At 44.0% G+C, this 12,786-nt stretch overlaps 1 protein-coding gene across 1 annotated transcript in view; it reads left to right on the top strand.

Moving 5' to 3' along the window:
* The window catches only part of CERS3 (ceramide synthase 3), a 36,928-nt gene that overhangs the window by 18,265 nt on the left and 5,877 nt on the right, over window positions 1-12,786 (top strand). The window contains exons 6-9 of the mRNA XM_070953630.1: window positions 1,303-1,395; window positions 3,219-3,347; window positions 4,637-4,743; window positions 5,351-5,507. Of these exons, the coding sequence (XP_070809731.1) occupies window positions 1,303-1,395; window positions 3,219-3,347; window positions 4,637-4,743; window positions 5,351-5,507 (486 nt within the window). The remainder of the gene's footprint in view (window positions 1-1,302; window positions 1,396-3,218; window positions 3,348-4,636; window positions 4,744-5,350; window positions 5,508-12,786) is intronic.

Below are 12,786 nucleotides of genomic sequence, written 5' to 3'. Positions count from 1 at the left end.
ATTTCATGGTAAATGAAGCGTTTTCATGTTGTCATGAGATGCTACCGTGATGAAACAAATAAGAATCAGCAGACCACAAACAGTGTCCTAGCTTCAATATGCATCATTATGAATGATTGTTGCTAACATTATTGCTAGTATTAATAGAATACACCATATTAGACGTATTAGGTTATGTTTGCTTCCTTGAATGATATAAGTAGCTTCAATTTATAATGACGGACCTACCAGGTCCATCCTGGCTACAGGTAGAACTCAAAGGTATGATGGTGATAAATCTTCTTAACTGGAACTTAATTGCATAGTCCTGATGCTTCGTGGGATTAATATCAGGTGTGATGAATCAGGACTACGCTTTAAGTTCCAGTTAAGAAGATTTATTGCTCATTCCTATCAGCAAGAATCTAGTCAACTAAAAGTCAGCATTAAATTAATGCTAGTTAAGAGTTAGTGGGATTCAAGGAGGGCTGGATTTGGACTGCTTGTGGGTATTGACTCCAGACTAATTCCTCTCTTGACTCCATTCCCCAGGCTCTGCTCTTCTTCTAGTATTTATTGCTCCAATCCTGGTTCCATTAGAATAGAATAGAATAGAATAGAATAGAATAGAATAGAATAGAATAGAATAGAATAGAATAGAATAGAATAGAATAGGGTAGGGTAGGGTAGGGTAGGGTAGGGTAGGGTAGGGTAGGGTAGGGTAGGGTAGGGTAGGGTAGGGTAGGGTAGAGTAGAGTAGAGTAGAGTAGAGTAGAGTAGAGTAGGAATTCTTTATTGGCCAAGCGTGATTGGACACAAGGAACTTGTCTCCGATACATAAGCTCTCAGTGTACATAAAAGCAACAAGTGATAAATCATGATCATAATCCTAAAATACAATCATCATAAATCGTAATACCCAATGATAGTCATAGGATACTAAATAAGCAATCAATATATTTCATAATAGGATACTATATAAAAGACAGGTTCAGACGAGAGGGCACATGCTCCCTTTCCAGCACTCGGTGCTGAAAAGGTTCACCATCACTGTGCTAAGGGATTAGTTAATAGGAAAGATGAGAAGGATAATAGTACAGTAATACAGCCCTACCACATGATTTGACATCCCAGGGCATAAAACATGTGGTGGGAATTAGTTGTTTAGCAGTGAGGTCACGGGGGGTGGGGGGAAGCTTTTGTTTTGTTCTTTTGGTAGGCAATGTCCTATTGTCAACCTTTTTTCTCCTGCTCTGGAACAAATGTACTCCCTCTCTAACCAAAAAAGTAACTGCCTTTTCTCTTCTCATACGCTCTTTGCAGGCCATGCTCCCTTCCCAGTATTGGTACTACATGCTCCAGATGAGCTTCTATTGGTCGTTGCTCTTTACTCTTGGAACCGACACTAAAAGGAAGGTAAGGAAGATTGACAACGTCATCGGTTTGGGAATGGGATGCAAGCTATTCTTAGTTCCTGGTTTCCAGGATGCTAGATAACTGTCAGGGAGACAAATATATAGCAGATTGAAATGCTCCCGGTTCGGACCGGTTCAACTGATCCGGTAGCGATCATGGTGGGTGGTTCAGAGAACCAGTAGTGATGGCGGCATGAGGCTCCACCCACTTGCCCAGAAAGTTTTGCGCATGCACAGAGGGTCTGCGACACGTGCGCTTCCGAACCGGTAAGGAAGGTAAGTAGATTTCACCCCTGGATTGAATCCTTTGTAACTCTAAATGTAAAAGCCATTCTTACTCTGAAATTCGGAGTGGCTCAGATTATTTGTAGCATTGAAGTTGGGCACCACTAAAGAAGTCACAATCAGCTAAGGCTTACTCAGGTTTACTCAGTTATCTTCCAAAAAACCTTAAGTCTTTTTTCTTATTATTCTCTCATGCCTGTAAAGTTGGCTTGCCTCCAAATTAAGCTAGACCCTCCCGCCCTTGTCCATTTCAGATGTTTCCTTGCAGAATATCTTTTACTACTGCTCATTTCTTACTCATCCAAGTCAGGGGTGGGTTCTACTTACCTTTACTACCGGTTTGCAATGGGAGCGTGCACGCACGCTTCGGCACATGCACAGATCATACCTTATGACATCCGGGCAGGTGGGCAGAGCCTCCCGCTGCTTTTACTACCGGTTCTCAAGAACCGGACAGAACTGGGAGCAACCCACCACTGATCCAAGTAACGTACATCATTTCCCATCATTATTTTTCAACCAAGATTCAAAAAGAACAGGTCTTTATATCTACAGTATGCGACTTTGCTAGGGGTACGATGGCTCAGCCGTTAAAAGATGCTGAGCTTGTTAGCTGGAAAGGGGACAGCCCGGGTTCGAAACCCAAGGCCTGCATGACAGGGTGAAAGTCTGATACTCGTCTCAGCTCCTGCCCATCTAGCAGTTCGAAACCATGTGCAAATGTGAGTAGATAAATAGTTACCATTTTGGTGGGAAGGTAACAGCATTCTGTGCGCCTCGGTGTATAATCAAGCTGGCTGCACAACCAGGGTTGAAATGCTCCTGGTTGGGACCAGTTCAGCCGAACTGGTAGCGATGGCAGCCAGTGGTTCGGAGAACCAATAGCAATGGTAGCGTAAGGCTCCACCCACCTGCCCAGTCATTACTTCCTAGTTTTAACCAGGAAGTAACCTGTTTTTTTCCTTCTGCACATGCGCAGAAGGGTTTGCACATGCGCAGAGGATCCAAGTGCGCATGTGCACTTCTGAACCAGTTGGGAAGGTAAGTAGATTTCACTCCTGCACACAACCATAGAGATGTCTTTGAACAATGCTGGCTGCCTTGGCCAAGAAACAGAGATGATGAGCACTGCCCCCTAGAGTTGGACCTGACCTGACAGGGGAAGCCTTTACCTTTTGTGGCCAGGGTTCGCTAACCCCTGGTCTGTGGACCAACCCCAGTCCGTGTTATGCCAGCAACCAGACTGCGCAAACAAGCAAAGCCCCATCCGTGGGATGCAGGCAGCACACGAAACCACGCCCCTTCCGGTCCGCTGGAAAACCTCTCTCCATGAAACCAATCCCTGGGGCTGTTTTTTTTTACGGCTTTGAAGCAGTTAAGTAGATGAGTTCTTTATTTTTATCTACTCATTCAGAATCCTTCTGGGCACATGGGTTTTGGTACCTCCATCCTAATTTTCCTATGACAGAGCCATCACTCTCCATCTTCCAAAAATCGTCTCGGGTTTGAGAAGTCAATTTCTCTATTTCTTTTTCTCAGGATTTCATGGCCCACGTGGTGCATCATTTTGCCGCCCTTGGCTTGATGTTCTCTTCCTATAGTGCCAATTACCTCCGTCTTGGAACCCTGGTGATGATCGTCCACGATTCTGCAGATATCTGGCTGGAGGTAAATCTCAGCATCTGTCTGTGCTTGTGCTTAGTTACACAAGTCACGGGATTTCGTTAGTATTGTTTTGCATCCATTGTGGTATCTGGAGGAGTTTTGTATGAGCCCTGAGTCTAAATGATAAGCTATCCTATCAAGGCCTGACATGAAACATTGGCTTATTTCATCCGGAAAAAGCATACCTGGTGGTCTTCCATCCAAAAAAAAACTATGTCCTAACTCAGCTCATTTCCCCCCACTCCCCACAACAGCCAAGGTTGTCTCTCAGTGTTGCTGCCGAGCTGAACACCAATTTGGGGACCAGTTCTATGAACATAAATCTTCAAGACTCTGCCTTATTATTGGGAAGCAGTGTTACATCTTACAGGCCAATCGCTGTAATTGAGATATAAAGATAGTACTTTTTGTCCATGACAGCTACCAGCTAGCAATGTTTTTGGACCAAATGTCCAACATAACATTTATTTCCTCAAAGGCATCCCTTCCCAAAGTGATGAAGATGGGGAAACAATGGATTCCTCTTTAATTAGGGGTGAGAGGGAATGTATATGTATCTTAGTGTGCATATATATATATATATATATATATATATATATATATATATATATATATATATAGATATAGTCCGCTGTCAGGGTTCCGACGAATGTGCTAATTAAATCATGAGCCTCGAACCAAGCTTCAAAAGAAATCCAGTTAATTATTAAGAGCTTTGTGTCAGCACGTTCCAAGTGAAACCAACTCTGGCCCCACATAATTTACGCCCGAATCATGACCCTGTTTCCCCCCAGAGTGTGTCATCAATCACATTCATCAGCAGAGCAATTTTGTGGGTTGTAGAGATCACTTCTCTCCGGGGCGCTGTGGGTAACCCTGGGAGACAGCCTTGAGAGAAATATGTCTGGAATGTGCTTCTGTTTTTGGCTGCAATCCTGCTTCATTGGTTTCCCACCCCCCTTGCCTATGGGAGCAGGCCAGGCATGCTTTGCGAGTTGACAGTCCATGATATATTTATTGCAATAGATTTACATTTATCAAAGACCTTTTTTTTTACAGAGTAAAAATAATATAAATTTAAAGAAGGAAAAGAAAAGTAAAGAAAATTATACGATTGAGAAATAAAGGGGAAAACAAAGAAAAGATATAAAGAAGTCACTTCCAACCTTTGCTAGAGCTGTTATGAAGGCATTTATATTTTATCCTGAGAAGGAATTTCACTGCCACAACAGCTGATTCTTTTTCAGGAGACCATTCCAAGGTGGTAACTTCTCCCAATTGTTCAATTTCAGGCCGCAAAGATGTTCAACTACGCTCGCTGGGACAATACCTGCAGTGTTCTGTTTGTCATTTTCGCAGTGGTGTTCTTTATCACACGACTCATTCTCTTTCCATGTTGGTAAGTTGGGTTCTGGATTGTTCGGCTTGAAAAATGTGATGTCAGGGTTCCGACAGATGCCCTAATTAAATCATGAGCCTCGAGCCAAGCTTCAAAAGAAATCCAGTTATTTATTAGGAGCTTCATGTCAGCACGTTGCCAAGTGAAGCCAGCTCTGATCCTACATAATTTACGCCCTGATCATGACCCTGTTTCCCACCTCCCCCCAACGGAGCAATTTCGCGAGTTGTAGAGATCACTCTCCTCCTTCCGCTGTGGGTGATCCTGCGATATAGCCTTGAGAGAGATAAGTCTGGAATGTGCGTCTGTCTTTGGCTACCATACTGTTTCGTCGGTTTCCCATCCCCCCTTGCTTATGGCAACTCGAGAGCAGGCCCGGGATGCTTTGCGAGTTGACATGTGACCTCTGGGTGCTGCACCTGCTCTCAGCAAACACCTGAAAAACAAAGGACTCTCTGGATATTTTTAGGCTGGATGCCAAACGTGATTCGTGTTTGCCAAACATATTCATAACCTACATGAATATTTATGCTTTAATTTAGGGTAGGAGAAATAACAGCTAATAATCCAACTGTGTTTTTTTTTCCCCCTCTTGTTTTCCTAACAGGATTTTACGGGCCTCGATATATTATCCTGTGTTTTATACCCAGACGCTTGTCATCGCATATTTTGTATACAATGGGCAGCTATTGATCCTGCAGGGTCTCCACCTCTATTGGGCCTACTTGGTTTTCAAGATTCTGAAGAAATTCATTTTTGTGAAGGTAAGGGTGGACTTCAGGATCCTTCTAATGGAAGCCAGTCATGGCTATGTTCTGCTAGAACCGAGGGTTATATCCGTCCTTCCTAAGCTGAAGTTCCCCTTCCTAAATTCACAAGGTCAGAACTGAAGAAACTTCTTGGATGAGAAGTGAGATGTCTTCGATTAGCGAAAACGTTATGCTCAAGGAAGGGAAAGAAGCAACTATTACTGCTATTTCGAAACTGGAAATCACAAGGGAAAACAAAAATTGGGCAATCCGTTTGAGCTGGTGAACTCAGGATAGATTGGGTTTCAACTCCACTTCATGGTTGTCCCAAAGGTGCTTTTTCCAAAGGCAACTGGACTTCATTTTTCCTTGAAGACGTTTCGCTCCTCATCCAAGAGGATGAGGAGCGAAACGTCTTCAAGGAAAAACAAAGGAAGTCCACCGGCTTTTTTAAAAAAAACACCTTTTGGGCAACCATGACCTGGATGACTGCGAATCTCCCTAGAGAAAACAGAAATGGACACGTTGGGAAACATGCATCCTGCATTGTGTATTAAGCCACATTGATTCAGACTCGGGCTGCTCCCTATATGCTAGGATTGAGAAAAGGATGAGATAAGGAATTGTTTTTTTCTTTTATCAGCATGTAACTCCTTATATTCTTAGTTTAAATAACCGTTTCCCAAGCCCATTGTTTTATGGCTTCAAATGAAGACCATAACTCAGGGGTGAAATCCAGCAGGTTCTGACAGGTTCTGGAGGTAATGGAAATTTTGAGTAGTTTGGAGAACCGGCAAATGCCACCTCTGGCTGGCCCCAGAGTGCGGTAGGAATGGAGATTTTGCAATATCCTTCTCCCAGGAGCGGGGTAGGAATGGAGATTTTGCAGTATTCTTTCCCTGGAGTGGGGTGGGAATGGAGATTTTGCAGTATCCTTCCCCTGCCATGCCCAGCAAGCCAAGCCAAGCCACGCCCATCAAGCCACGCCCACAGACCCGGTAGTAAAATAATTTGGATTACACCACTGCCATAACTACAAACCACAATTTATGGTGTCAAATCTTCAAGGCCAAACATTTAAGTCTGAATTCAAGAAGGGAGCAGAAAAATTGCCTTTCCCTGGGCCAATCCATCATCTAGCATCTTGCATCTTGGTTGTTGTTTATTTTACAATCAGTTACCCTTTCCAGGTGCTCAGGATTCCTATACCAGCTTGGGCTAATATAGGCAATGACCAGGTAAGTCATTGTGAGGTCTATGCATGCTTTATCCAGAGGTGTTCAGTTTTGGATATTTGAGGTGAGAATGGCTGTGGTCCTTGTGAAAAATCAACCGGAATCTCTGGATCAACCCAAATCACTTTCCAGGTTCTTGCAAAATTAATTTCCAGTGATTAATTTCTGAATATACTGTCCAGTCATCTCCTCTGGAGATACAATTCATTCTCTAAATGGGTTATTGATTGGTGGTCTTGATTCTAGAAATCACTTTTCTTCACAATCGAGTTTTTCAACTGCTTCCTCCAATAGATGGAAGATCGATCTCTTAATCATCCTAAAAAAACATATTGGGCTGTTGAGCCTAACATAATTGGTAGGTTTCCAATATCAAGCTTGACTTGACTTGATGGAAGAGTGTATTTCCACACTGGGATGACTGATCGTCTTATATTCTCTTTTCTCCCTCTTTCTGATTTGGTTGTCATTGATATTCAGAGATCCAACAGATTTCTCAGATGATTTCCTTTACTTTACAGCACTGATCACTTTCTTCGGATTACATTCTCATTAAATACAGGGTGGAGTGGGGAATGTTGATCTTGGTCTTGACAAACCAGATGTTTGCAACAGGAGCATGTTTACTAGTTCATTGAGTAAAAGATTACTCTCTGTCTCTCTCTATATATATATTTTCTGTGCCTTAAATTTCTGTGAAGCATACAGGAAGAAAACAAGCGGTCACCATGGCAATGCCTGTGCCAAGAGTTGATGAATTGATGACATTGTCTGATATCAATGCCATTTTGTTACATGGGCCATTCACAACTTTACTTCTTGTTTTAACTTTCCTGTGTTTCAATTTTGCTAATTATGGATGTACTTCGCTGTTCACTTTTTCCAAACCAAACATCTGTTAATGTGCTAGATCCCTTGAGACATCCTAATTCCAGACTCAAGAATGGGTCTTTCCAACCTATTTTGACTTAGCCAGAATAATGTTTCCACCAACTGCAAGCCAATCGCTTCCAGCAGACACACGAGTGGTGCCCAAAAAAACCCCACCGTCCTTTCTCTGCTGTTTGCTCCCAACCTTAGAACATATTCATTAATAGGGATGACCGGTCCCTAAGAAATTTCCCTTAGATACCATGCAATTTCTTCTTATCTCCACATCTCGTGCAAGTTGCTTTTTCATAAGTGAATTGAACATATACAGTCCAACTATCTGAAACCCTCTTTTTGGATCCTTTGTCTATTACACACACAGAGAAAGAGCTTTTTTTTTTTTTTTTTTTAATTTGATTTATATGCCGCCCTTCTCCGGAGACTCAGGGCGGCTTACAATGCATTAAGCAATAGCCTTCATACTTTTGTATATTTATACAAAGTCAGCTTATTGCCTCCACAAACTGGGTCCTCATTTAACCTACCTTAGAAAGGATGGAAGGCTGAGTCAACCTTGAGCCTGGTAAGATTCGAACCTGCAGTAATTGCAGGCAGCTGTGTTAATAACAGGGTGCTTTAAACCACTGTACTACCAAGGCTCCTTTGTAACCTCTCATTTGAATCTGCAGAATCAAAGGGAGTAAACTTTCTTGGATATATGGAAAAGACACAGCGGGATTCAATACTTTTTTCTCCGTGATGGGAGAATGTCAAGTGCATCTAAATAGCAATAGCAGTAGCCCTTAGACTTATATACCGCTTCACAGTGCTTTACAGCCCTTTCTAAGCAGTTTATAGAGTCAACATATTGCCCCCAACAATCTGGGTCCTCATTTTTTATCCACCTCGGAAGGATAGAAGACTGAGTCAACCTTGAGCCAGTCAGGATCGAACTGCTGGCAGTCAGCAGAGTTAGCATGAAATGCTGCATTCTGACCACTGCGCCACCACGGCTCATAAAGAAATAGCATATAAGCGAGAGACGGGTTGATGTCTCCTCCTTTTCTTCCTGCACAAATTAACTTTATTTGAAAGGTGCACAATCCCTCGCCAATAACCTGATCTTATTATACGTAATAGTAATATTACTTATTACCAGAATTGGTATTCAGCCGGTTCGGACAAGTTCACGCAAACCGGTAGCGGTGACTGCGGGTGCCCGCCCACCCGTCCCAGCGTAAAGATGTTCTATTTAGCCACGATTTTGAGGCCGGGCGCATGCGCGAAAGACATGTGCGTGAGCAAAGCGCATGCACAGAAGGCTGTGCGCATGCATAGAAGTCCGGGCGCATGTGCAGAAGGCCGGGCGCATGCATAGAAGTCCGGGCGCATGTGCAGAAGGCCGGGCGCATGTTCAGAAGGCCGGGCACATGTTTAGAAGGCCGGGCGCATGCATAGAAGTCTGGGCGCATGTGCAGAAGGCCGGGTGCATGCATAGAAGGCCGGGCGCATGTGCAGAAGTCTGGGCGCATGTTCAGAAGGCCGGGCACATGTTTAGAAGGCCGGGCGCATGCATAGAAGTCCGGGCGCATGTTCAGAAGGCCGGACACATGTTTAGAAGGCCGGGCGCATGCATAGAAGGCCGGGCGCATGTTTAGAAGGCCGGGTGCATGCATAGAAGGCCGGGCGCATGCATAGAAGGCCGGGCGCATGTGCAGAAGGCCGGGCGCATGCATAGAAGGCCGGGCGCATGCATAGAAGGCCGGGCGCATGCGCAGAAGGCGCACTTGTGTGTGAAGTGAGCATGTGCGGCAAACCAGTGGGAAGCATTTCTGAAACCCACCGCTGCTTATTACTATTAGGTAATTAATATTAATATTAATTAATTAATATTAAAAGTAATCTTATTTTTTATGTTAAAATTTGATCCACCTCATGGGGAGACTAGAACAGTTCGTAACATGTTTGTTGCCACTACATCAGCACCATTTTGTATGTTGTTTAATGTCTAGTGTCCCCTTCCCTTCCCTTCCCAATATTTTGGCCATAAACCTCTTCAATTCAGTCTCCAAACGCTTTCGAATTGACTAAGGTTTCTCTGAGAAAAAGCTTTTTTTTTTTTTTGGAGAATCTCCCTGACAGTCCAATTCCCTCCAACATCTGGGTAGCTTTTTTAAAAAAAAATTTTTTTGGGGGGGGGAGATGGTGTCACTTCCTCTTAGCCAGCCAAGGATTTAAAGAAGTGGAATTTTTCTGTAAGCGTCTAGAATTCCATTTTGTACAACTTCCCTCTTTAGACGGCTGGAATTTGTACAACAACTAGATCAGATGTGGGATTCATGTAATTTACCTACCGGTTCGCCTAGCACTGAAAATGTGAGAGAGAACGCCTCTGAGCATGCGCTCAGCCTTCCACACATGTGCTTCGCTCGTGTGCACGCCTTCTATGCATGCGCCCAGCCTCAAAATTGTGCCTAAATAGCACAGCATAGAGCTGGGGCAGGCCACTACCGATTTGTCCAAACCGGTCCGAACCAGTTAAATACCACCTCTGAACTACATGTAGAGCAGGCGTGTCAAACTCAATTTCATTCAGGGCCGTATCAGGGTTGTGTTTGACCTTGGGGGGCAGGGGGAGGGCATGGCCAGGAGGGCGTGGCCAGCTCAATATCACTCATGTCGGGGCCGCCTATAGTGGCCCGGACATGACTGGGGGCGGATCCTCCTGCAGTCCTCTGCCAGCAAAAACGGAGCCCTCCCGAGCTCCATTTTTGCTGGCAGAGGCACTGTGGGTCAGTCCTTCGCTGTTTCCAGGGTGGCCCTTCGGGTCAGATCTAAGCACCCCACGGGCCAGATCTGGGCCCCAAGCCTTGAGTTTGACACCCTTGATGTAGAGTATTAAATATTCAAAGTTAAGTTCAATTCAAAGTGAAATGTTTGGCAGGGAGAGAACTCTTACACGACAGAGCAAACCTGGACATTTTATGGCCCTTTTGCTGTCCTTGTCTGGCCTGCCTGAGGTCAATTGGAAATTAGAAACCAAATATAAATACATCAAGTGTACACCATCACCAGTGGTGAAATCCCAACCGGTTTGCTACCGGTTCGCTGACCGTGCATGCGCACTGCACACCAAATGTGCGCTCTGCACACATGCGCACATGTGCAGTATGCACCGAAAGGAGGCTTGGGAAGGTAAGTAGAAGCGAGGGGCGGGATCAGCTGTGCCGTGCTATTTAGCTTCTCTAGAAAGCAAGATTTCCTGCTTTCTAGCAAAGCTAAACCCCGCTGCACAGCTGATTGTTGGAAATACGGGTTCGGAGGAATCGGTAGCTTTTTTTTAAACTACCGGTTGGCCCGGACTGGTAGGTAACTACCGGTTTGGGCGAACCAGTAGCTTTTTTAAACTGCCGTAATTTTTATCACTACCGGTTTGCCCGAACAGGAGCGAACTGGTAGCATTTCATCCCTGACCATCACACAATACAACTCGATTGCTTTTATTTTGTAGCCGACTGCTTGTTTTCAATTTGCCTATTGTGTGCATTTATCACTTTCACTGCCCTTTTGGTTGAGCCATCTATAACAGTCCCACTTTCTCATACGGCTCCTTGGGAAAATTAATTGCCCACCCTGGGAAACAGCAGAGTTTCTCTCAATCAAAGGCAAAACAGAAGACTTTTCCATGTGCTTTCTCAAAAGGCAACTGGGATTTGTTTTTGCTTGAAGACGCTTCGCTTCTCATCCAAGAAGCTTCTCCAGTTCTGACCTTCGGTTCTGACCAAGCTTCTTGGATGAGAAGCGAAAGGTCTTCAAGCAAAAACGAAATCCAGTTGCCTTTTGAAAAAGCACCTTTGGGACTGAGAATCTCCATAGATCCTTTCCTACATGGCCCTCGACTTACAACAGTTTTGTTTAGTGACCATTCAAAGTTACGAGGGCACTGAAAAAAATGACTTAGGTCCACTTTTCATACTTATGACTGTTGCAGCCATCCGCATGGTCACGTGATCAGAATTTGAATGCTTAGCAACTGGCATGTACAGTATTTATGAAGGTTATAAAGGTTCATATGATCACCTTTTGCAACCTTCTGACAAGCAAAATCAAGGGGGAAACTAGATTCACTTAACAACCATGTTACTAACGTAACAATTCACTTAACAACCATGGCGAGAAAGGTGGCACAATAGAATAGAACAGAATAGAATAGAATAGAATAGAATAGAATAGAATAGAATAGAATAGAATAGAATAGAATAGAATAGAATAGAATAGAATAGAATAACAGAGTCGGAAGGGATCTTGGAGGTCTTCTAGTCCAACCCCCTGCTTAGGCAGGAAACCCTACATCACTTCAGACAAATGGTTATCCAACATCTTCTTAAAAATTTCCAGTGTTGGAGCATTCACAACTTCTGGAGGCAAGTTGTTCCACTGATTAATTGTTCTCACTTAACAACTGTCTTGTTTAGCAATGGAAATTTGGGGTTCAGTCGTGGTCATAAATCGAGGACTACCTGCAGATCCACAAAGTATGGAAAGGTCCCGGAATAGCGAAGATTTATTCTAGACTCATCTGTTTCTCAAAAGAAGGCATCTGTGGAATAAAGCAAGAACCTAGTTTGAATTTGCCAACCAAGGTCCTGTACAGAAGCGATGCTTGTTAATAACTGGGATGTGGCCAACTTTACATTTTCAGCTTTAATCACAGATTAAGTGTCAATTATTGAGTGCTAAGAGGGATGCGGTGGCTCAGTGGCTAAGACGCTGAGCTTGTCGATCGAAAGGTCGGCAGTTCAGCGGTTCGAATCCCTAGTGCCGCATAACGGGATGAGCTCCCGTTACTTGTCCCAGTTTCTGCCAACCTAGCAGTTCGAAAGCACGTTAAAAATACAAGTAGAAAAATAGGGACCATCTTTGGTGGGAAGGGAACAGCGTTCCGTGCACCTTTGGCGTTGAGTCATGCCGGCCCCATGACCACGGAGACGTCTTTGGACAGCGCTGGCTCTTCGGCTTTGAAACGGAGATGAGCACCGCTCCCTAGAGTCAGGAACGACTAGCACATATGTGCAAGGGGAACCTTTACCTTTTTATTGAGTGCTAATAATTGCTTAGCTGATAGATGAGACGGAGAAGAGGTAAAAATTGCAAACTAAAATAGATAATTCAGTAAGATCGCTAGCCCT

The sequence above is a fragment of the Pituophis catenifer genome, unplaced genomic scaffold, assembly GCF_029215685.1.
Source record: "Pituophis catenifer annectens isolate HBS135680 unplaced genomic scaffold, rPitCat1.0.hap2 SCAF_14, whole genome shotgun sequence".
NCBI lineage: Eukaryota > Metazoa > Chordata > Lepidosauria > Squamata > Colubridae > Pituophis > Pituophis catenifer.
The sequence above is the reverse complement of the archived record's forward strand: the minus strand, read 5'-3'. Positions and strand labels throughout refer to the sequence as shown.